General features: G+C 37.8%; 1 protein-coding gene across 1 annotated transcript; it reads left to right on the top strand.

The window, feature by feature from the left end:
- Positions 1–6,455: 6,455 nt before the first annotated feature.
- LOC140615240 (olfactory receptor 2D3-like) lies at positions 6,456–13,409 on the top strand. Its single transcript, XM_072795160.1, has 2 exons — positions 6,456–7,353; positions 13,336–13,409. The coding sequence occupies exons 1-2, from the start codon at positions 6,456–6,458 to the stop codon at positions 13,407–13,409; spliced, it is 972 nt and encodes a 323-aa protein (XP_072651261.1).
- Positions 13,410–23,420: the final 10,011 nt, after the last annotated feature.

The raw sequence follows: 23,420 nt of genomic DNA, 5'->3' as shown, positions 1-23,420 counted from the left end.
GCCCTGCTGTTAGTCCTGGCCAATTTTCCCCTCAGTCCAGTAGTCGGCAGAGGCCTCTCTTTGGGTGTTGTGTGCAGTATTTAGTCCCCAGTCAAGTGGGGAACATTTTAACAAAGTGATATGCTGGTCTCCTTGTGAAATGAGATCTCCAGCTGCCAAAACTGAGGTCCTACAAAATGTGTGGGTCAGGAGATGAGGTGTTGGTGGGGTTCAGGTTACTCTTGGGGAGGCCTCCCATGGAGCCAAGACTGAGGCAGGTGTGACCCTAAGGATCACACTGCCAACATGTGGGTGTAAGTGTCAGCACTGTGCAGGTTCCTGCAGGTGGCCTGTGTTTTTGGTGGAAGTGAGAGGGAAAATGGTACCTGTCAGCTCCTGTGTACCTAGTGGGGTCTCCCTGTGAGCCTGTCTATCTGTGGCATGCATTGAGATGAATAAATAACTCTCCAACCTGCCTGCCCCCATAGTTTTTCAAACTACTGGATACAACATACATGCTGTATCTTCCCTGGCTGTTTGTTGTGCTATCTCTTCAAAGGTGGACACTCTGCTTCTTAACCCTGCCTGGTTTATCCTAGAGCCAAGTTTGCCAATTTTATTAAATTCTAGGCTGTCGTTGGAATTTAATGGTTCTGAGAACTCAAAAGATTGGCTCCCCCCTCCTTTCAAAGCCAAATGGTACGTGGCTTCATCTTTTCCAAGCAAGCTCCCTGGTGTGACTGTTTTTTGCCCTTCTCTGCACCTCCTCACTCCCACAGTCCATTTCAAAGTGTGTCTTCACCCTTCCTACCTCCTTCAGTGTGGTTTCTTTTATACATGAGGTTTGGAATTTGTTCTGCAATCTTCAGGTCATTTTCTGGGTTATTAAATGATGTAAGTGTTATCTAGTTGTCTCCATGGGATAAGGAGAGTTTAAGGTCTCTTACTTTTAATTAGAATCTTTTATCCATTTACTTTTAATGGAATTATGAATACAATTGGGTTTAAGTCTACCATCTTATTATTCGCTTTCCATTTTTTCCCATGTATTCCTTGTTCTTTTCCTCTCTCTTGCCTTCTGTTTGAGTACTTTTTATTATTCCATTTTATATGTGCTATTTGATTTTTTGCTATACATATTTTTTTATATATTGAAGTTTAGAGTATTCATCATAATTTTATTCCTAAGACCTGTCCTCTGAGAGGTAGCAACCCATTGCCAGGTGTTTTCAATGAACCTCTTCCACTCTAGATGGCTGAAATTCCAAAATCTTGCTGCCTTACCTGGGCTTCCTAATAATTGCTTTTTGAGGGGCATACCCTGTCTTAACCTCTGCCTGCCTGTCTTAATGAACAGCAAAAACTTGTTCAGATTCCTAAAGCTCCTTTACTGTTCATTTCCTTCCTTTCTGATGCTCTCTTTCACCGTTTCCAAATGTTTTGGCCCTCATCAGTATGCATCTCTTTCTCCTCAGCTCGGGGAGGCCATTTTGCTCTGCTTAGTTTTCAGCTCCATGGACCATGGTTCTGAGAATGCCTCTAGGCATAAAGTTAGTAGGACCATGGAACTCAGCTGATTTATTGCCTTGCTGCACAGGAAATCTTTCTGAATTAGCTTTTACCCAATGTCTGAATATAGTTGTTCCATATTTCGTTTTATATTTGCTTCTAACAAGAGGCCTGGTCCTATAGCAGTTACTTTATAAAGACTGAAATCAGATGTATTGATGTAACTTTCGTTTAGGGCATCCTCAACTAAGTTTTGTGTAGAATTTTCATGTTTATATTTTTCCAATAATGACAGTGGATTGTGATCTATTAAAGAACACCATTTAAAAAAAAAACATTAAAAAAGAAAAAAATAACCCACCCATAATTCCAATACCCCCAATCGATCACTCCCAACATTTTAGAAATTATTTTTTCAGGTCCTCTGTACATTCTGAAAACATATTAACATTGGTCCCTAAACATAGCAAAATCACGTTTGGTAAGTACCAATGGAAGTTGATTGTCATTATTGTTATTAACCATATTGATTTTATCTGTAGGATATAGAGGAAATAGTAATGCTCAGGTAACAGCTAGATGATCAAATGAGGGGAAAAAGAAGGTGACAAACATTACATTACTGACAGTGCTGAGAACAGTTGTTACCTGTGGAATTTCAGAAATAATTGTGGGATGGGTGCCTAGGTGGCTCAATTGGTTAAGTGTGTTCCTTTGACTCAGGTCATGATCCCGAGTCCTGGGATAGATCCTGGTTTTTGGCTCCTTGCTCAATAGGTAATCTGATTCTCCCTCTCTATCTCCCCCCTTCCCTTGTTCATGCTCTCTCTCCCTCCTTGTCACAAATAAATAAATAAATAAAATCTTTTTTTTTAATTTCTTTTTCCTTTTTTTAAAAATAAATTTATTTTTTATTAGTTTTCAATCTGTCAACATACAGAATAACACCCAGTGCTCATCCCATCAAGTGCCCACCTCAGTGCGCCTACCCAGTCACCCCCACCCCCGCCCACCTCCCCTTCCACCACTCCTAGTTGGTTTCCCAGAGTTAGGAGTCTTTCATGTTCTGTCTCCCTTTCTGATATTTCCCACTTATTTTTCTCCTTTCCCCTTTATTCCCTTTCACTATTTTTTATATTCCCCAAATGAATGAGATCATATAATTTTTGTCCTTCTGTGGTTGACTTATTTCACTCAGCATAATACCCTCCAGTTCCATCCACATCGAAGCAAATGGTGGGTATTTGTCATTTCTAATGGCTGAGTAATATTAATTGTGAAAGTGGCATGGTTCTTTGAATAGCTATATGCACTATGCTATACAGTACCTCTCTAGGACTTATTCATTTTACATAATTGAAACATAGTATCCTTTTACTAATACCTAATTTGATTAATAATTGCCTCCTTCTCCAAGCCCTTGGCAATGACTCTACTGTTATCTGCTTCTAGGAAATTGACTATTTTGCATAGGTGATATAATGTACTATTTTTCCTTCTGTGTCTGGCTTATTTCACTTAGCTAATGTCTCCAGGTTCATCCATGTTGTCACAAGTGGAAAAATTTCTTTCCTTTATTAAATGTGAATAATATTCTATTGTGTGTACAGTCAACATTTTCTTTTTTATTAATAATAAATTAATTTTTTATTGGTGTTCAGTTTACCAACATACAGAATAACACCCAGTGCTCATCCTGTCACGTGCCCCCCTCAGTGTCCATCACCCGTTCACCCCCACCCCCCACCCACCTCCCCTTCCACCACCCCTAGTTCGTTTCCCAGAGTTAGGAATCTTTACGTTCTGTCTCCCTTTCTGGTATTTCCCACACATTTCTTCTCCCTTCCCTTATATTCCCTTTCACTATTATTTATATTCCCCAAATGAATGAGAACATACACTGTTTGTCCTTCTTCGATTGACTTACTTCACTCAGCATAATACCCTCCAGTTCCATCCACGTTGAAGCAAATGGTGGGCATTTGTTGTTTCTAATGGCTGACTAATATTCCATTGTATACATAGACCACATCTTCTTTATCCATTCATCTTTCGATGGACACCGAGGCTCCTTCCACGGTTTCTTGATCCATTTGTCAATGCACATTTAAATTGCTCCTGTGTCTTGATTGTTATGAATCATGCTGCACTGAACATGGGCGTTCAGATATTTCTTTGAGACCCTGATTTCACTTCTCTTGAATATGTACTTAGAAGTGAGATTATTATATTATGTGATAGGTCTATGCTTAATTATTGAGAAACCTCCAAATCATTTTCTGCAGTAGCTGTACCAATATACATTTCCACCAAAGATGTATGAGGGTTTCCTTGTCTCCACTTTCTTCCCAACACTAGTCACCTTCTGGGTTTTTTAAAAGACATTTTTATAATAACCATTTTAACAGGGGTAATGTAATATATGTCATTGTGGTTTTAATTTCACTTCCATGATGATTAGTGATGATGCACAACTTTTCATGTACCTGTTGGCCATCTATATGTCATCTCTAAAAAAATGATTATTCATGCATCTTGTCCATTTAAAGCATTGGATTATTTGCTCTTCTTTGTCATTGAGGTATATATGAGTACTTTTGTATATTTCAGATATTAGCTATCTATCAGATATATGGTTGGTAATAATTTACTCCTATTTCATAGCCTGCCTTTTTATTTTGTTGATTGTTTCCATTGCAGAAGGAACTAAAGCAGAAGATTTTTATTTAGTTTTTTTAATCTCACTTTTCTATTTTTTGCTTTTGTTGCGGGTACTTTAAGTGTCAAAACCAAAATTACTGCCAAATCTAGGGCCCAGAAGTATTCCCTATGTTGCCTTCATGGAGTTATACTTTCAGGTATTATGTTAAGTCTTTCATCCATTTTGGGATGATTCTTGTATAGGATGTGAGATAAGGGTCGAATTTCATTGTTTTGCATGTGGATATCCAGTTTTCCCAACACCATTTATTGGAGAGACTGCCATTTCCTCATTGTGTATTCTTGGCACCCTCACCACAGAAACCCAGCCTTGTGTAAGTTTATTTCTGAGTTCTTTATTATATTCCTTTGGTCTATCCATTTTTAACCATTATTATATAATATGACAAATATATTTTCTTGCGAATATTTTTCTGCAATTTAAAGTACTTATCTAGAATAGATTCCTATAATTAGATTTATAAATTGGGATAATATTTGAGAATATTATATGATATTGGGCCTAGGGACTCAGAAACTCCTAATATTCTAGTCCTGGTCATTTCTCTCCTTAGAGTCCTACAAAAGAAACAAGACATATGAAAAATAACAGACTGCTTTTTATTAATGGCATTGGTCCCTATTGTCACTGAAGTTCAGAACTCTGATAAGCCTCAGTCAGGGTGGTCTACTATAAAGTCTTTCAAAATCTTCAACCTCCCTTACAGCTTGAGTGGAACATGGCTCAATGTATCAGTCCAGTTCCATGAAGAAGTGAGCAACTAGAACACGCATGACCTTTTAAAGCCCAGTAACCCTAGCCAGTAGTAAATAGGGACCAACCTACATCCTAAAATGTCACAAATCAGATTTTTCCTCATAGGGAAGAAAGGATAAGTAAAAAAGAAATCTTTTGCTCCATACTATTTAGAAAAATTGAGAACAAAATATACAAATATTTAAAGTTTAAGATATATTTGACAAGGTTATTTTCCAGACAGGTTGGACTAATTTTCCTACCCACTTGCATTGTACAAAAATGTCTTTTTTTCTGATCCTTCATTTTAAAGTTAATTCTGACATTTATTAATTGTATGATTGGGGGAAGGTAACAGAACTTTTCTGTGCCTCAAATTTTTTTTGTCTGCAGAGTGAGATTAATAATGTCTAACTTATAATGTCATTGGAACAATGTAATTATATAAAAACTTCATGCCTGGCATGTGTTAAATTTTCAATAAAATACAAGGTTACTATTTTGTGATGTGATTGTTTTGTTAAAATCCTAGTTAATTTCCCAGGGGGAAAATGTGTCTTTCATTGCTGTAGTTGTCCTTAATTAGTTATAATAATATCAAATATTCCTCTTCTATTTAGTAGCTATTCATAGTTCCTATTTGTAAGTAGTTCGTGTTTTTAGCCCATTATTTTTTGGGCTCAACAATTTTTTTGGTGTCTTATATGTAATATTAATGTAATAAAGACATTAACTTTGGTCTGACATCTCAAATATTTTCCTCAATTTGTAGTTTATCTTAATTTTATTCGTGATATTATTATTTCACAAAAGCTTTTCATTTTATGATGTAAATTCTACATTTTCTTTCATAGTCTCTTTTGTTACTGACAGCTTTTGTGTCAGTCTGATCCTGTCCACATAGAACAAGAATTTTGACTTGTTTTTCCTGGGTTTTTATTGTTTTACTTTTACCATTTTACTCTTTAATCAAAACGGAACAATACTTGGCATATTAAGTGATAGGCCACTATTTCTAAGCCAAGAAAAAAATAGCTGTTTTTTAAGAGGTCAAATTAAGTTTGATGCCTGTTTCACATATTCAAGCATATGTTATAATTAAATATGTAGTATTTTGAACAGTTAGTGGTGCAGGTTTATACAAGGTAATAGTGCTAACAGTACACACAGTCATTTTGTAACAATATGTGTACAGCTATTTAGTAAAATCCACACAAATTCCAATATCCTCATAGCAGAACTAGCCCAGAAGGCTTTAACAATGTCATAATCTATAAATGGCACTGGAAAGAGGAGATTTTGAAAAAAAAAAGGAGTTGATTGAAATTACAACCACTAAAAAGAATGAAGATATACTATTTAGTATTAATTAGAATGACTTGGATAGCAAAAGCTAGAAATACCCAATTTGATTATAAGCTGAGCTTTAAATGAGACTCTTCTACAAGATGTTACAAACCCAAAGGTTGGTCTTTTTATTTGTGCAAACAGATAAACAGGCATAATCTCAATGGGAGAGGAAAACCAAACCTCTGTGGCTGAGTTTATTTTCCTGGGTCTTTCCCAGGATTTGCAGACCCAGATCCTGATGTTTGTTCTTTTTCTCATCATTTATCTTTTGACTGTACTTGGGAATCTGCTCATCATCATTCTCATCTTCATGGACTCTCGACTTCACACTCCCATGTACTTTTTTCTTAGAAACCTCTCTTTCGCAGATCTCTGTCTTTCTAGCAGCATCGTCCCTCAAGTGTTGTTCCATTTCCTGGCAAAGAGGAAAGCTATTTCTTTTCTTGGGTGTATGACACAGATAGTTGTCTCCCTTATGATTGGGTGTGCAGAGTGTGCACTGCTGGCGGTGATGTCTTATGACCGGTACGTGGCTGTCTGCAAGCCCCTGCACTACTCTAGCATCATGACCCAAAAGGTGTGTCTCCAGTTGGCCATAGGATCCTGGGCCAGTGGAGCACTCATGTCTCTGGTGGATACCACCTTTACTTTCCAACTACCCTACCAAGGACAGAAGATTATTAATCACTACTTTTGTGAACTTCCTGCCCTTCTGAAGGTGGCTTCAGGAGATACTTACAGCACAGAAATGGCCGTCTTTGCAGTGGGTGTGGTCATGCTCTTAGTTCCTGTCTGCCTGATTCTGGTCTCCTACTGGAATATTATCTCCACTGTGATCCAGATGCAGTCTGGGGAGGGGAGGCTCAAGGCTTTCTCTACCTGTGGTTCCCATCTCATTGTTGTTGTCCTCTTCTATGGATCAGCGATATTCAACTACATGAAGCCAAACTCCAAAATAGTCAATGAAAGTGATAAAGTGATCTCTACATTCTATGCAGTGGTGACTCCAATATTGAACCCCATAATTTATAGCCTGAGAAATAAGGATGTTAAAGATGGTTTCAGAAAACTAGCTGGAAGAAAGCTCTTTTCTGAGAGATGGTGACCTCAAGGTCTAACTTTTATTTTACTTTATTTTAATTTTTTGAGAGTATTGCATGTGTGCTTGCTCTAGCAGATTAGGGGAAGGGCAGAAGGAGAATTAGAGAGATAGAATCATAAGTAGTCTCCACACCCAGGCCAGAGCTGACTCAGGGCTTGATCTCACAACCCTGACATCATGACCTGAGTCAAAATCAAGAGTGATGCTCTATTGCCTGAGCCACCCAAGCACCTCTGTGGGTCTGATTTTTAGAACTATTGTAATATTCTTAAAAGATGCACAGGATTGGGGAACTGGGGTGGCTCAATAACTGAGCCACACAGGTATCTCTGGAAGAGTCTTTAGTACTTGGATCACTCATGGCTCAAAGCATTTCACCTTGTATAATAGCACAAAAGCCAAATACTTACTAGTGCACGATGTTTTCTCCTGAAAGCTTCAATAAAATGAATTTATTTTATCTTGATATCCCCAATTTCATGTAAGCATGAAGTAGCAGAGCAAAAAGGAAATTTAACAGTCATGTACACAAACATAGTTCTGAATCTTAAACTACTCTGTATCTTTCTACTGAATGATTATCCAGCATTTGCCTAAAGAAGAATATATTCCTCCATAATGCCTTGAATCATGAGATGAATGAAAGATCTACTTTCATTTATACAGCTGACCAATAAACAGCATGTGCCAACCACCACATATTTGAAAAACCTCATACCACTTTTAACTCCCCCAAAACTTAACTTCTAATAGCCTTTTGCCTGGAAACCTTACCGATAACATGAGCAGTAGTCAACTAACATGTATTTTGTATACATATTACACACTGTATTCTTACAACAAATAAGCAAGAGGAAAAAATGTTATTAAGAAGATCATAGGAAGTTTGCCTGGGTGGCTCAGTGGTTTAGCGCCGGCTTCAGCCCAGGGTGTGACCCTGGAATTCAGGATCCAGTCCCACGTCGGGCTCCTTGCATGGAACCTGCTTCTCCCTCTGCCTGTATCTGCCTCTCTCTCTCTTTCTCTGTCTCTCATGAATAAGTAAATAAAATCTTAAAAAAAAGATCATAGGAGAAAGTACATTCACAGTACTGTACTGTACCAAAAAAAATCCATGTATAAGTGGACCTATGCAGTCCAAACCTGCATTGTTCAAGGGTCAAGTATAGATAGTTTTTTGCTTTTACAAAGATCTTCCATATGGTAAGTCAAAATCAATGTTCTGGTACCTTGAACCAACCTTCTCTAGTTTTAGTCCTAGAGAAATTTCATTTTCCTCTACTATAGCCCTCTGAAGTCAGTTTCTGTATTGGCCCAAATTCAATTCTCACAGCCAATCACTCACTTGATTCTTTAAAGTTCCTAGATCTAACATGCACTGGCATCCTGTATTCATTCTGGTCATCCTCCTTTGAATGAGCTCATTTTATCCATAAATACCTCTTCCATAAGCAAAAGAGAATTTTGGATTTTAGAAATTGGAATTTGTGAACGTGAAGCTGACCCCTACTTGGGCTTAGATGCCTATAACCACATCTTACTGTGACTCAACTTCTCAAAAATTGTCGCTTCTGGGCTCCCCTTCAGGTTTCATGAACCCTTAGGACACACAATCTGCCTGACAGCCACCTATTTTATCCAAGCTTTTAATCAGTCACATGTTTAAAGGCGATTCAATGACAACTGTAAAACTTTTCTACACTTACCATGGATATGAGTCCAGGAACAACTGACGTCAGGAGTCAGGAACTACTGATTCTACTGTAGAAGACCTCCCCAGTGAAGTAACGTCTAATAGCTAAATTTCTTCTTTCTTTCATTCATGCATCCATGCATTCATTTTAAAACCATTATTGAGCTCTTTTTATATTTTCGCCTATCTGACTTAGTTGTTTCCAATATACCCAGAACAGACACCGATGTATTATGTATTTCAATACAAATTTTTGCAATCATTACTGTCCTTTTAAAATTACTGGAGCTGGACCACAATAGACAGATGCTAGTCTGGGGTGTGAGGATCAGAGCAAACTTTTATAGAAACTGCATCTGATACTTAAAGTGACATAGACAGGAGAAAGCACTAATAGGTGAAGTTGCTGATCTGGCTGCCCATGATGATCTAAATGAGATCTATTTCACTAATGGGAGGGAAAATAAGGAAATGTAAACAGAAAATTTCAACACTAATTTAGAGAATTCTTGCCATGAAGAAGAAAGAAGAAGGTATGGCTGAGAAAGTGGGATTATGAGTTTATAAAATTTTTAAATTCCTAGGTCACTTCCCTCTTTACTTTGAAGACTTTTTTTTAATTTTTATTTATTTATGATAGTCACAGAGAGAGAGAGAGAGAGAGGCGCAGAGACACAGGCAGAGGGAGAAGCAGGCTCCATGCACCGGGAGCCCGACGTGGGATTCGATCCCGGGTCTCCAGGATCGCGCCCTGGGCCAAAGGCAGGCGCCAAACCACTGCGCCACCCAGGGATCCCTACATGAGAATAAATTCTAATGAAAACAAACAATCCATTTAAAAAGTAGGGAAAAGATTTGACCAGATATTTCACGAAGGATATACAGATAGCAAATAAGCACATGGAATAATGCTCAACATCATTAATCATGAGGGAAGTGCAAATTAAAATTATATAGTTATTAAATTGGTTAAAATTAAAAGGGCTGATGATACCAAGTGTTGAGGAGGATGTAGAGAAACTGGAACATTCATACACTGCTGGCAGGAATACAAAATAGTACAACCACTTCAGAAAAGAGATAATTTTCTAAAAAGTCAAGACTGACCTACTATATGATCCAGATTCTTAGGAATTTACTCTAGAGAAATGAAAGCATATGTCCATACAAAGATTTGTACATAAATGTTTACAACAGTTTTATGTGTGATAGCCAAAAAACAAGAAACAACCCAAGTTTCCCTCAACAGATGAATGAACAAATCATGGTATGCTCATATAATGGAACACTACTCAGCAATTAAAAGGAACGAACTATTGCATAGATGAATCAAAATAATTATGCCGTGTGGAAGAAGCTAGCAAAAAAGGAGTGCATACTGTGTGAATTCCTTTATATAAAATTCTAGGAAATTCAAACTAATGTACAGCAACTGAAAGTAGATCAGTTGTTGCCCAAGGAGGCTGGAGGGGAGGTTGGAAAGGGTGGGGGTTAAGGGCCATAAAGGGGCACAAGGAAGCTTTTGGGGCAATGGTATGTTCATTATCTCGATTGTGGTAATGGTTTCATGTGTAAATATGTCAAAATTTTGCAAATGGTACACTTGAAGTGTGTCTGTTATATTATCATATGTAAATTATACCTCAATAAAGCAGAAAATACAAAAGCAGGCAAATAAAACATTTTGTCATGGGGAAAAAAAGAATAAATTCTAGACGTATCATGATGTAAATGAAGCTGAACATGTAAGCAAAACTATGGAAATCTTAGAAGACAAATAGGATGATTTTTTTAAAAAAGATTTAATTTATTTACTCATGAGAAGAGAGAGAGAGAGGCATAGACACAGGCAGAGGGAGAAGCAGGCTCCATGCAGGGTGCCCGATGTGAGACTTGATCCCCAGACTCCAGGATCACACCCTGAGCTGAAGGCAGACACCCGACTGCTGAGCCACCCAGGTGTCCCACGGGATAATTTTTAAAAAGCATAACTTTTTATCAACAGAGACATTTCAAATTTTAACACAAAATCAAGTCATAAGGGAAAAGACTGATTAAATTATAAATGTATGATACAAAACTCCATAAATTCAGGTCACCTGAGTAGCTCAGCAGTTGAGGGCCTGCCTTTGACTCAGGTCATGATCCCAGGGGTCCTAGGATCAATTCCCACATCAGGCTTCTCACAGGGAGCCTGCTTCCTCCTCTTTTATGTCTCTGCCTCTCCTTGTGCCTCTCATGAAAAAATAAATTAAATATTTAAAGAAAACAAACCCATAAATTCAACTGGCAAAGTAGAAAAAGACTTGTTTTTTGGGATGCCTGTGTAGCTCAGCAGTTCAGCGTCCCATGTTGGGCTCCCTGCATGGAGCCAGTTTCTCCCTCTGCCTATGTCTCTGCCTCTCACTCTCTATGCTCTCATGAATAAATAAATAAAATCTTTAAAAAGAAAGACTTATTTTTTTTTATTTTTATTTATTTATGATAGTCACAGAGAGAGAGAGAGAGAGGCAGAGACACAGGCAGAGGGAGAAGCAGGCTCCATGCACCGGGAGCCTGATGTGGGATTCGATCCCGGGTCTCCAGGATCGCGCCCTGGGCCAAAGGCAGGCGCCAAACCACTGCGCCACCCAGGGATCCCAAGAAAGACTTATTTTTAAGACAAAATCAAACAACCCATTTTTCATAATATACATGGATTTTACACGGCAGTAACAGAAATTTGAATGGCCTAATAAAAGAAAAATAACAAAGGAAATACACAGTCATGTCACAGAACAAATAGGAAATGAAAATGATCAATAAGCATATAAAACTATGCTCATCCTCAACTGTAATTAAAGTATCATATAATAAGTTAACAGGGAGATACCATTTTTTTGACCTATGGATTAACAAAATTGAAGAGTTTCACACTATCAAATGGTAGTAAAGTTGCAACTAAATAGAAACTTTAATGCAATGTTGATGAGTGTATCATGTTGATATTAAGACCTTGCTAAACAAATAAAACTCTACCAAATAAAGGTAATCATATGGCATCAAAACAGATATAAACCAAAATGAAAGCACTAGCCCTGCAATTAAGTTTATAGGACTCAGCTAAGCATCCAAACAATCGAATACATGTTTATTTTTATTTCTATTTAATTGCCATATATGTGAAAACACAAGTTTGATGACCTGAGAACCCCGAGATATATCTGCTGATGCTATCTGGAATGCTATTGGTGTAAGGCTTGAACAAAGGGTGCTAATATGAGATAGAGACTTCGGTCTGTGACCTCAAATAAAACACCGATATCTCAGAGGATGGAAAGGTAATCAGGTTGAGGGCTTCTCAAGCTCCAGGGAATGCCCTATTTAAATATTCTCAGGACCTCAGCTTTAAATAGATCCTTGAAGGAAAAATGCTCTCTGTTCAGGAGTGGGACCTAGGAGAATTGGAGTTTGTACCTGGAATTCAGTAAGGCAGAAAGGCTTGGGGTGGAGTCAGACTCCTAGGATGACTGGAGTGCAGCTCCGGGAGGCATTGATTAGGAGCAAACCCACAACAGTGCTGTCCTTCCAGACTGGATCTGGAGGCTGCAGACATCATTCCCTCCCCCACTTGATTTTTGATCCTTCACCAGGGACCTGCAGCCCAGTTTCTGCCTCCTCTCTGCCCTCAGGTGAGAGTGGACAAGCTGGTGATGGGCCTCAGGCCGAAGGAATCTTGGTACCCGTTGGGGGTTGTGAGGTGGGCATGGCATTGGGAAAGGTAAATTTTGTCATTTGCTTTCTTGCACATCAATGTTGTTCCTTGCTAGCCACCCGGAGACAATTCTATTCCCACTCTTCTCCAGGACCCCAGCCCAAAAATGCTTTCCCAGACTTTCTTCTTCAGGGATGAGGCTCCTTCCAGAGAGATCACAGAGGATGTGCTTCTAGCTGTTGAAAAGCAACTGCCTGATTCTCCCTTTGCCTCCTTGGTCAGGCCTTCAGCATCATGTTTGCCTCAGCTTGCATTTGTCCCACCCTCTCCCATTGAACAAGCAACGGGCTAGAAGGAAACAGGAACCTTGCTTCAAGGAATCCGGTCAAGAGCTCCTTGCTCTTGCGTCTTCTCCGGGTCTAGGAGATGTGAAGGAATCAGGACTGCGTGGTACAGCCTTCTAGGAAGGCCAGCACTGCTGCCTCCAAGCCCATGGTGAGTTAGGGCAGACAGTGGTGTGAGTCCAGTTACAGGCAGTGCTGGCCTTCTAGCCCTGAAGAGGATACTAGCGCCCACTACAGGTGCCCTCCCGCAAACATCCCATAGTGTGGTACCCTTCACATAAGGTCAGGCATGTGGGTTCCCACAACACCCAGCCTTGGTCAATATCCAGTTGGCTCAGTACCCACTCTGGGACATCTTTGGGTGTTGTGAAAGATATGGTGGCCATGAGGGTATGCAAATTAGAGTATGAAATACTTCATGAGTATATCTGTGGTGATGGATGTCTGTGTGTTTATATAAGATATTGTGAAGCTGAGAGTAAGTATATGCAACATGTGGTGTGCATACGTATATGACAAGGAATAATGCCGTGTACATAATGTGAGTGTGTGAGACACAGTCCCTAAGAGAAGATGTCTGGAAAGGCCATATTAGCGACAATATTGCTAGGGCCTCAGAGGATGGAAGATGCATTCCCTTTTCCTTCGATTTGGGGGCACAGCTATACTTTCAAATCTCTTCCTGTATTTCTTCCTTCTGCTTTTTCTCCACATCTCTAGATTTCTGTCCTCTCAGCTTAGCTTCTGTTCCCTGAATTCTTCTAATTTCTATTCTCTTTATTGTTTTTCCCACTCTGATTTTTTCTTCTTCCCTTTTTCTCTAAATTCAATAACATAACATCATTGTTTAATTAATTAGTAAAGCTGACAAAGTTAAATGGATTCTTTAAGACTGTAAAACAGTAATAGTCCCTGGCCTTCTTTGGAAAGTAAAAGATACTATATTTCATCTTATTTACCTCCTTTTCCATTGATTTTTATTACGCCTCTGTTTCAAGTTTTCGCAATCCACATATATACATATTTATGTAAATGTACAAGTCCTACCTTAAGGGAGAGAGAATCATTCTTCAAATGTATTGTGCAGTCTCTACATGATGCTAAATTTTTTGGTGTGGTTAAGGGTTTATTCATTTGGTAAGGATATTCTTTAATGGAATTATCTTCAGAGGGACAAAAAGATATACAGCCCGCACATGCGCGCACGCACACACACACACACACACAACCCCATATGTTGTTCATACCCAAACATTATTTTGCAACCCATTTTTTTAACTCAACAATCTGAACAACATCTTTCTATGGAAAATATAGATCTACTTACTTTTAATGACTTAAGGTTAGTGTATCGTGATCACAGCAGCCATTTCTTTCAATGTAGTTGTCAGGCATTGTGCGAACTAGTTTCCATTAAGTGCTAAATTTAATCTGTACATCCATACTATGAATTTGTGGTGTTATATCCATTTAACACTAGGAAATGAGAGGCATAAAGGAGCTAAATCAACTGGCCAAGGCCAAAGAGCTAAGAGATAGAGGGACATTCAAACTATGTCTGTAAAATTCACACATCTGTACTGTTACCCTTTTCTCTATATGGTATAGAGTATATTGTATAGGAAAATTATTTATTTAGCGCACCTACTGTTAGATTGTAAATTGTTTTATCCTGGTAACAATCCTATACATGAGTATCCTTTGAAGCAAAGTTTTATGCATACTTATTTTGAAAATGTAAAATACTAAAAACAGCATCGTTCAGAAACAAAAGGCAAGTCCATTTTGTAAATTTTTACTACTTTCAGATTGCCTTCCAAAGAGATTTTATGAATGATTTATTTGCCCTATTCTCAAAAATACAGTGGATGATTTCAATCTATTTCACCTTTGCAAATCTAATGTGAGAGATACAACAGCTATTATCTTATTTTTTGTTTCTCTAAGTGAAGATGAACATTCTTTACAGAGTCAGTCTTGGGGCATTTGCATTTCTTCTTTGAATTGTGTGTTTAACATCCTGTTTGCATCATTTTCATCGGTATTCTTTTTATTCTTTTTAGAAGCTCTTTGATGTCCTAGTTTCCTATTTGTTGTTTATATGTTAAATACATATGTTCTTTACTTAACTGCTCTTTTTTACATTGTTTTTTAATAGACTATACCCACCTTAACTTAAGGGTTATGGTTTTCATGTCATCCTTAGAAGGTCCTTTCCCACAGAAAGATCACAGAAAGTATTCACTTACATTTTCTACTAGTAATAGTATGACGTCTTTGGTTTTGTTTTGTCTTACACTGAGATATTTAATCCATCTGGATTTGGGGAGGGATTAAGAATTGTTGCGAGAGTGTTTTGCCAGATATCCTAACACCAATTTTAAGTAATACACCTGTCTCTATTAAGGTAGATGACACTTGTATTATTCATTTCCTTAAATTCTTGATTTTGATTCTTGTCTACATTATTTCATGGACATTTTGGTTTTTGAGTGAATACAATACATATAAATTAATCAGATTTAACCATATATCTTAATGTCAGGTAGGTTAAATTTCCCACCCTCACCCCTACCACAGTGGGTTTTTCAAATATTTACTGTTTCAGTTTTTCAAATATTTACTGTGAAGAGTTTCACAAGTATTTCTGGATAAATTTCAGAATTATTTTGTTAAATTTCCCATCAGAAATGCGTATGGATTTTGATTATAATTGCACTTGATTTCAGCATGTTTCTGAGGAGTGCTTCTCAAAATATGGTCCATGAAATAATCACATCAAAATTATCAAGAATACTTGTTAGAAAGGCAGATTTCTTTGTTCCACCACCAACCTGTTGAAAATCTCCAGAGCCCAGGAATATTTATTTTTGACAAACTCTCACAGAGAGAATTAGTGAGAACACTTGTATATGAGAATCAAGGATTTAGGAAGCATTGATAATATTTCAATTTCCCATCTGGGAATTAGGTGTCTTTCTCCATGTATTTACGTTGATGTCTATGATCCTCATTGGAGTATAATTTTCCCTTTGCTTTGATCTTGACCATGTTCTGTTAACATGACAACTGAACATTTGAAAGAGGGTGCTGTTATGAACTGGAGCTACATTTAATAAATTCTCTGATAGTTCTCATTAATATATAAAAAAGCATACATAATACTAGTTTGTTTATAGATTTCTTATTGTTTCCAGTTTTCACTATTTTATTAAGATTTCCAGGCAAAATAATATTCACTTACAAATAATGATGTTACCATTCCTTTCCAGTCCTTGCACCTCGTAATTCTAGTTTCTACTTCTAATTTCTATTGCATTAATTAACTCTTTGCAAACAGATATCTTTTCTGAACCCAGAATTTAATGTGAATATTTTAACATTTCACCATTGAGCATGATGCTAGTTTTTGTTTTCAAATAATATGTAACATCATAAAAGGCAGTATATTCAAATTCCTTTTAAAATAAGGCATACTGGGGAGCCTGTGCGGCTCAGTCGTTTGAGCATCTACCTTTGGCTCAGATCATGATCTTGGGGTCTTGGGATCTGGCCCCAAGTCAGACTCCTTGCTCCATGGGAGCTTGCTTCTCCCTTTCCCTCATCTGCTCACCCTCAATTTGCTTGTTTGAGCTCTCTCTCTCTCTTTCAAATAAATAAGTAAAATCTTTAAAAAAATAAAATGATATACACCTAAGTTCCTATTTTACTTAAAATGCTCCTTAATAATGAAAGTAAACTTTATTAAATGCCTTTTACAGCATCTACTGAGATTACTTTATCCTCATTTTGACCTGTTAATAGGAAGAAATGCTTAAATAAACTTCCTAACAATCAGTTCATCTGTGCATTCATGGGAAAAATTCAATAGATAGTGATGCATAAATAAATAAAGAATAAAGTCTTTTGGAATACTGTGGTACCCTATAGGCTTTTATTTATTTTTAATTTTAATTCAGGTATAATTAACATACAATGCTACATTAGTTTCAAGAGTGAAATATAGTGATTCAAATTTCTGTATATTACTCAGTGTTCATCATGATAAGGATACTCTTAATCGCCTTCACCTACTTCCCTCCTCCCCCCGCTCACCCCCCTTTTGTAACCATTAGTTCTCTATAATTGAGTCTATTTTTTGGTCTCTTTTTCTTTATTTTTTCTGTTGATAGGCATTTGGCCTGCTTCCATAATTTGAGTACTGTAAATAATGCTGCAGTAAACACACTGGTGTATATATCTATTCAAATTAGTGTTTTTGCATTCTTTGGGTAAATATCGTGTTATGGAATTACTGGATCATATGATAATACCGGTTTTAGTTTTTGAGTCACCTCCATACTGTTTTTCACAAGTGGCTGCACAATTTGCATTCCCACCAACAGTGTATGAGGGGTTCTTTTGTTATTAGTTTATTTTTGCTTTTGCTACACTCAAGAGACATTTCTAGAAAGATACTGCTATTTTTCATCATATTAACTTATGATTATTTGTATTTCTTTGGTGCTGTTTGTTATTTCTCCTCTCTCAACTCTAATGTTATTTATTTGGGTCCTTTCTATTTTCCTTTTCATAAGTCTGGCTAGGGGTTCATCAATTTTACAAATTTTTTCAAAGAACCAGCTCCTGGGTTCATTGATCTGTTCCATTGTTTTTTTAGTTTCTCTATCATTTATTTTCATTCTAATCTTTATTATTTCCCTTCTTAAGCTGGCTTTAACCTTAAAATGATGTTCCTGTTCTAGCTCCATTAGGTGTAAGGTTAGGTTGTTTATTGGTATTTTTCTTACTTCTTGAGGTAGGACTATATTGCTATAAACTTCCCTCTTAGAAAAGCTTTTGCTACATTCCAAATATTTTTGACCATTGTGTTTTTATTTTTGATGGTCTCCATGTGTTCTTTATTTCCTCTTTGAGGAAATGTTTTCATATTCTATCTGTTCTTTCTTTCTTTCTTTCTTTCTTTCTTTCTTTCTTTCTTTCTTTCATTCTTCTAGATCATGCACACAACTAGCTGGGGAGGGCAGAATAGAGGGAGACAAAGCAAGTCTTAAGCCGGCTCCATGTTCAGATGGAGCCCAATGTGGGGCTCAATCATGACCCTAGATCATGACCTGGGCTGAAATCAAAGGCAGATGTTCAACTGACTGAGGTACCCAGAGCTTCCATTTCTAATTTGATTTCTTGATTCACCCATTCATTGTGTAATAGCATGATATTTAGCTTCCATATTTTGTCCTCTTTCCAGATATCTTCTTTTGTTTGCTTTTTAGTCATTGTATTGTGGATGGAAATATGCATGTTATGACTTCACTGTTTTTTAACTTCATAACACTTATTTTGTGGGCTAATGTGTGATCTATACTGGAGATTGTTTAATGTGCACTTGAAAACAATGTGTATTCTTCTGTTTTAGGATGGTTTGTTCTGAATATATAAGTTAGATCTATCTGGTCCAATCTGTCATTGAAAAGCACTGATTCCTTGTTGATTTATATTTGGATGATCTATCCAAAGGTCTATCATTCTTGGTCTCTTGTTTTTAAGTCTATTTTGTCTGATATAAGTATTCCTACCATGGCTCTCTTAAACTTGAAATTGCATGATAAATGTTTTCCTATCTATTCATTTTCTTTTTTTAAATAAATTTATTTTTTATTAGTGTTCAATTTGTCAACATACAGAATAACACCCAGTGCTCATCCAGTCAAGTGCCCACCTCAGTGCCCACCACTGAGTCATCCCTACCCCCTGTCCACCTCCCCTCCACCACACCTAGTTCATTTCCCAGAGTTAGGAGAAAAGGGGGAAATATCAGAAAGGGAGACAGAACATGAAAGAATATCTATTCACTTTCAATCTAACCTGCATGTATCTTTAGGTCTGAAATAAGTCTCTTGTAGGCAGCATATAGATGGGTCTAGTTTTTTTTTTTATCCATTCTGTCCCCTGTGTCTTTTCATTGGAGCAATTAGTCCATTCACATTCAAAGTAGTTATTAATATATATGTATTTATGGCCATTTTGTGGTTGTTTTTGTAGTTTTTCTCTGATCCTTTCTTCTCTTGCTCTCTTTCACGGTTCATTCGCTTTCTTTAGTGATACACTCAGATTCTTTTCTCTTATTCTTTGAATATCTTATTAATGGTCTTTGATTTGTGGTTACCATTTCATTTGTATGTAGCATCTCCTGCAAATACCAGTTTATGTTAAGTTGATAGTTGCTTCTGCTTGGACCCATTCTTTATACCAATCGGCCTCACACATGTAGACACACGTTTTAGTTATGTGGTGTCATATTTTACAGCCTTTCATTTTATGAATCCTTTCACTGATTTTTACAGATTTTTAAATTTTTACTGGCATTCTGTTTCCTATTCCTTGTATTCTCACTTATGGTCTTTACTTTCAACTCAAGCAGTCTCGGTTAATGTTTCTTTTTTTTTTATAGAAATATTTGAAATGCATTTATTGTAAAATTTTGTTTCTTATAACAATTTATAAAAACTTATGTTCATCTTGCTCTAAGAGTTTAAGTATATATATATATTTTTTAATTTATTTTTTATTGGTGTTCAATTTACTAACATACAGAATAACCCCCAGTGCCCGTCACCCATTCACTCCCACCCCCCGCCCTCCTCCCCTTCTACCACCCCTAGTTCGTTTCCCAGAGTTAGCAGTCTTTACGTTCTGCCTCCCTTTCTGATATTTCCCACACATTTCTTCTCCCTTCCCTTATATTCCCTTTCACTATTATTTATATTCCCCAAATGAGTGAGAACATATAATGTTTGTCCTCCGATTGACTTACTTCACTCAGCATAATACCCTCCAGTTCCATCCACATCTAAGCAAATGGTGGGTATTTGTCGTTTCTAATGGCTCAGTAATATTCCATTGTATACATAAACCACAGCTTCTTTATCCATTCATCTTTCGATGGACACCGAGGCTCCTTCCACAGTTTGACTATCGTGGCCATTGCTGCTATAAACATTGGGGTGCAGGTGTCCTGGCGTTTCATTGCATTTGTATCTTTGGGGTAAATCCCCAACAGTGCAATTGCTGGGTCGTAGGGCAGGTCTATTTTTACCTCTTTGAGGAACCTCCACACAGTTTTCCAGAGTGGCTGCACCAGTTCACATTCCCACCAACAGTGCAAGAGGGTTCCCTTTTCTCCGCATCCTCTCCAACATTTGTGGTTTCCTGCCTTGTTAATTTTCCCCATTCTCACTGGTGTGAGGTGGTATCTCATTGTGGTTTTGATTTGTATTTCCCTGATGGCAAGTGATGCAGAGCATTTTCTCATATGCATGTTGGCCGGTTAATGTTTCTTATAGAGGTGGTTCAGTGATCCTGAACTCTTTCAGTTTCTGTTTGTGTGAGAAACTCTTTATCTCCTATTCTGAATGATAACCTTGCTGGATAGAGTATTCTTAGCTGCAGATTTTTCCCTTTCAGCACTTTGAATTTATCAGTCTCTACCTCATGGCCTGCAAAGTTTCTGATGATATACTGATAACCTTACAGGATATCCCCTGTAACTGTCTTCTTTTCTCTTGATGTTTTTATCTTTCTTTTTGCCATTTTAATCACTATGTGTCTTGTCATGGAGCTCCTTCAGTTGACTTTATTGGGGGATGTCTGTGTCTCCTGAATCTAATTCTGTTTCTTTCCCAAGATATTGTAAGTTTTCAGCTATTACTTCTTCAGTAAATGTTCTGCCCCTTTTTCTCTCTCTTCTCCTTCTGGAATTCCAGAATGTAACTGTTATTAGGCTCAATGGAGTCACTAAGTTCTCCATGTCTATTCCTTTGTTTGCTAATCTTTTTCTCCCATTTGATCATTTTGATTAATTTCCATTGCTCTGTTTTATTGCTGATTAATTCATTCCTCTCCTCTTCTAGCCTGCTATTTATTCCATCAAATGTATTTTTATTTTCATTTTTTGTATTCTTTGTGTCTGATGGGTTTTTTCTTAAGCTTCTCGCTGATGTTCTCTATTCTTTTCTCAAGTTCAGTGAGTGTCTTTATGATCATTAGTTTAATTCTCGGTGTCTATCAGATAAGTAGTATCTGTTTTGCTTAGATCTCTTGCTGTTGTTTTGTCCTGTTCTTTCACTTGGGACCTATTCCTCTGTGTTTGCAGTTTGGCTTACTCTCTGTGTCTGTTTTGTGTTTTAGAAATGTCAGCTGTATCTCTATATCTTTTGAAGGTAGTGACTTTATGAAGCCTGCAGTGCAGTGTCTGTCCTGCAGTTCAGTGTCTCCAGTTCTTCAGGACCTGGTGCTTCATAAAGTTCCTTTATCTGTGTTGTTTATGCCCTGCTGTTAGTCCTGGCCATTTTCCCCCTCAGTCCAGTAGTCGGCAGAGGCCTCTCTTTGGGTGTTGTGTGCAGTCTTTAGTCCCCAGTCAAGTGGGGAACATTATAATGACGTGATATGCTGGTTTCCTTGTGAAATGAGACCTGCAGCTGCCAAAACTGAGATCCTACAAAATGTGTGGGTCAGGAGATGAGGTGTTGGTGGGGTTCAGGTTACTCTTGGGGAGGCCTCCCATGGAGCCAAGACTGAGGCAGGTGTGACCCTACGGATCACACTGCCAATGTGTGGGTATAAGTGTCAGCACTGTGCAGGTTCCTGCAGGTGACCAGTGTTTATGGTGGAAGTGAGAGAGAAAATGGTACCTGTCAGCTCCTGTGTCCCTAGAGGGGTCTCCCAGTGAGCCTGTCTATCTGTGGCATGCCTTGAAATGAATAAATAACTCTCCAACCTCCTGCCCCAATAGTTTTTCAAACTACTGGATACAACATACACACTGTATCTTCCCTGGCTGTTTGTTGTGCTATCTCTTCAAGGGCTTCCTGGTCTCTCCTAGAGCCAAGTTTGCCAATTTATTAAATTCTAGGCTGTAGTTGGAATTTAATAGTTTTGAGAACTCAAAAGATTGGCTCCCACCTCCTTTCAAAGCCAAATGACAAGTGGCTTCATCTTTCCAAAGCAAGCTCCCTGGTGTGACTGTTTTTTGCCCTTGTCTGCACCAGTGGCTACCTCCTCACTTCCACAGTCCATTTCATTCCCAAAGTATGTCTTCACCCTTCCTACCTCCTTCAGTGTGGCTCATTTATACATGATGTTTGGAGTTTGTTCTCAATCTTCAGGTCATTTTCTGGGTTATTAAATGATGTAAGTGTTATCTAGTTGTATCCATGGGATAAGGAGAGTTTAAGGTCTCCTCCTCCTTTAATTAGAATCTTTTATCCATTTACTTTTAATGGAATTATAAATACAATTAGGTTTAATTCTACCATCTTGTTATTCACTTTCCACTTTTTCCCATGTATTCCTTGTTCTTTTCGTCTCTCTTGCCTTCTGTTTGAGTACTTTTTATTATTCCATTTTACATGTGCTATTTATTTTTTTCTATTCCTATCATTTTATATATGGAGAGTTAGAATATTTATCACAGTTTTTTTCCTAAGACCTGTCCTCTGAGAGGTAGCAACTCATTGCCAGGAGTTTTCAATGAAGCCCTTCCACTCTAGATGGCTAATATTCCAAAATCTTGTAGCCTTACCTGGGCTTCCTAATAATTGCTTTTTGAGGGGCATGTCCTGTCTTACCCTCTGCCTGGCTATCTTAATGAACAGCGAAAATCTGTTCAGATTCCTAAAGCCCCTTTACTGTTCATTTCGTTCCTTTCTTATACTCTCTTTCACTGTTTCCAAATGTTTTGGCACTCATCAGTTATGGATCTCTTTCCTCTCAGCTCCACGAGGCCATCATGCTCTGCTTAGGTTTCAGCTCCATGGACCATGGTTCTGAGAATGCCTCTAGGCATAAAGTTAGTAGGACCATGGAATTCAGCTTATTTATTGCCTTGCTGTACTGGATTACTTTCTGAATTAGCTTTTGCCCAATGTCTGAATATAGTTGTTCCATATTTTGTTTTATATTTGCTTTTAGCGAGAGGCCTGGTCCTATAGCAGTTACTTTATAAAGACTGAAATCAGATGCAATAATGTACCTTTAGTTTAGGGCATCCTCAACTAAGTGCTGTTTAGATTTTTCATGTTTATATTTTTCCATATTGACAATAGATTGTGGTCTATTTTTTAAGATTTATTTATTTATTTATGATAGACATAGAGTGAGAGAGAGAGAGGCAGAGTATGTCACAGGCAGAGGGAGAAGCAGGCTCCATGCCGGGAGCCCGATGTGGGACTCGATCCCGGGACTCCAGGATCGCGCCCTGGGCCAAAGGCAGGCACTAAGCCGCTGAGCCACCC

This window comes from Canis lupus, chromosome 23, assembly GCF_048164855.1.
Source record: "Canis lupus baileyi chromosome 23, mCanLup2.hap1, whole genome shotgun sequence".
Taxonomy (NCBI): Eukaryota; Metazoa; Chordata; class Mammalia; order Carnivora; family Canidae; genus Canis; species Canis lupus.
The sequence above is the reverse complement of the archived record's forward strand: the minus strand, read 5'-3'. Positions and strand labels throughout refer to the sequence as shown.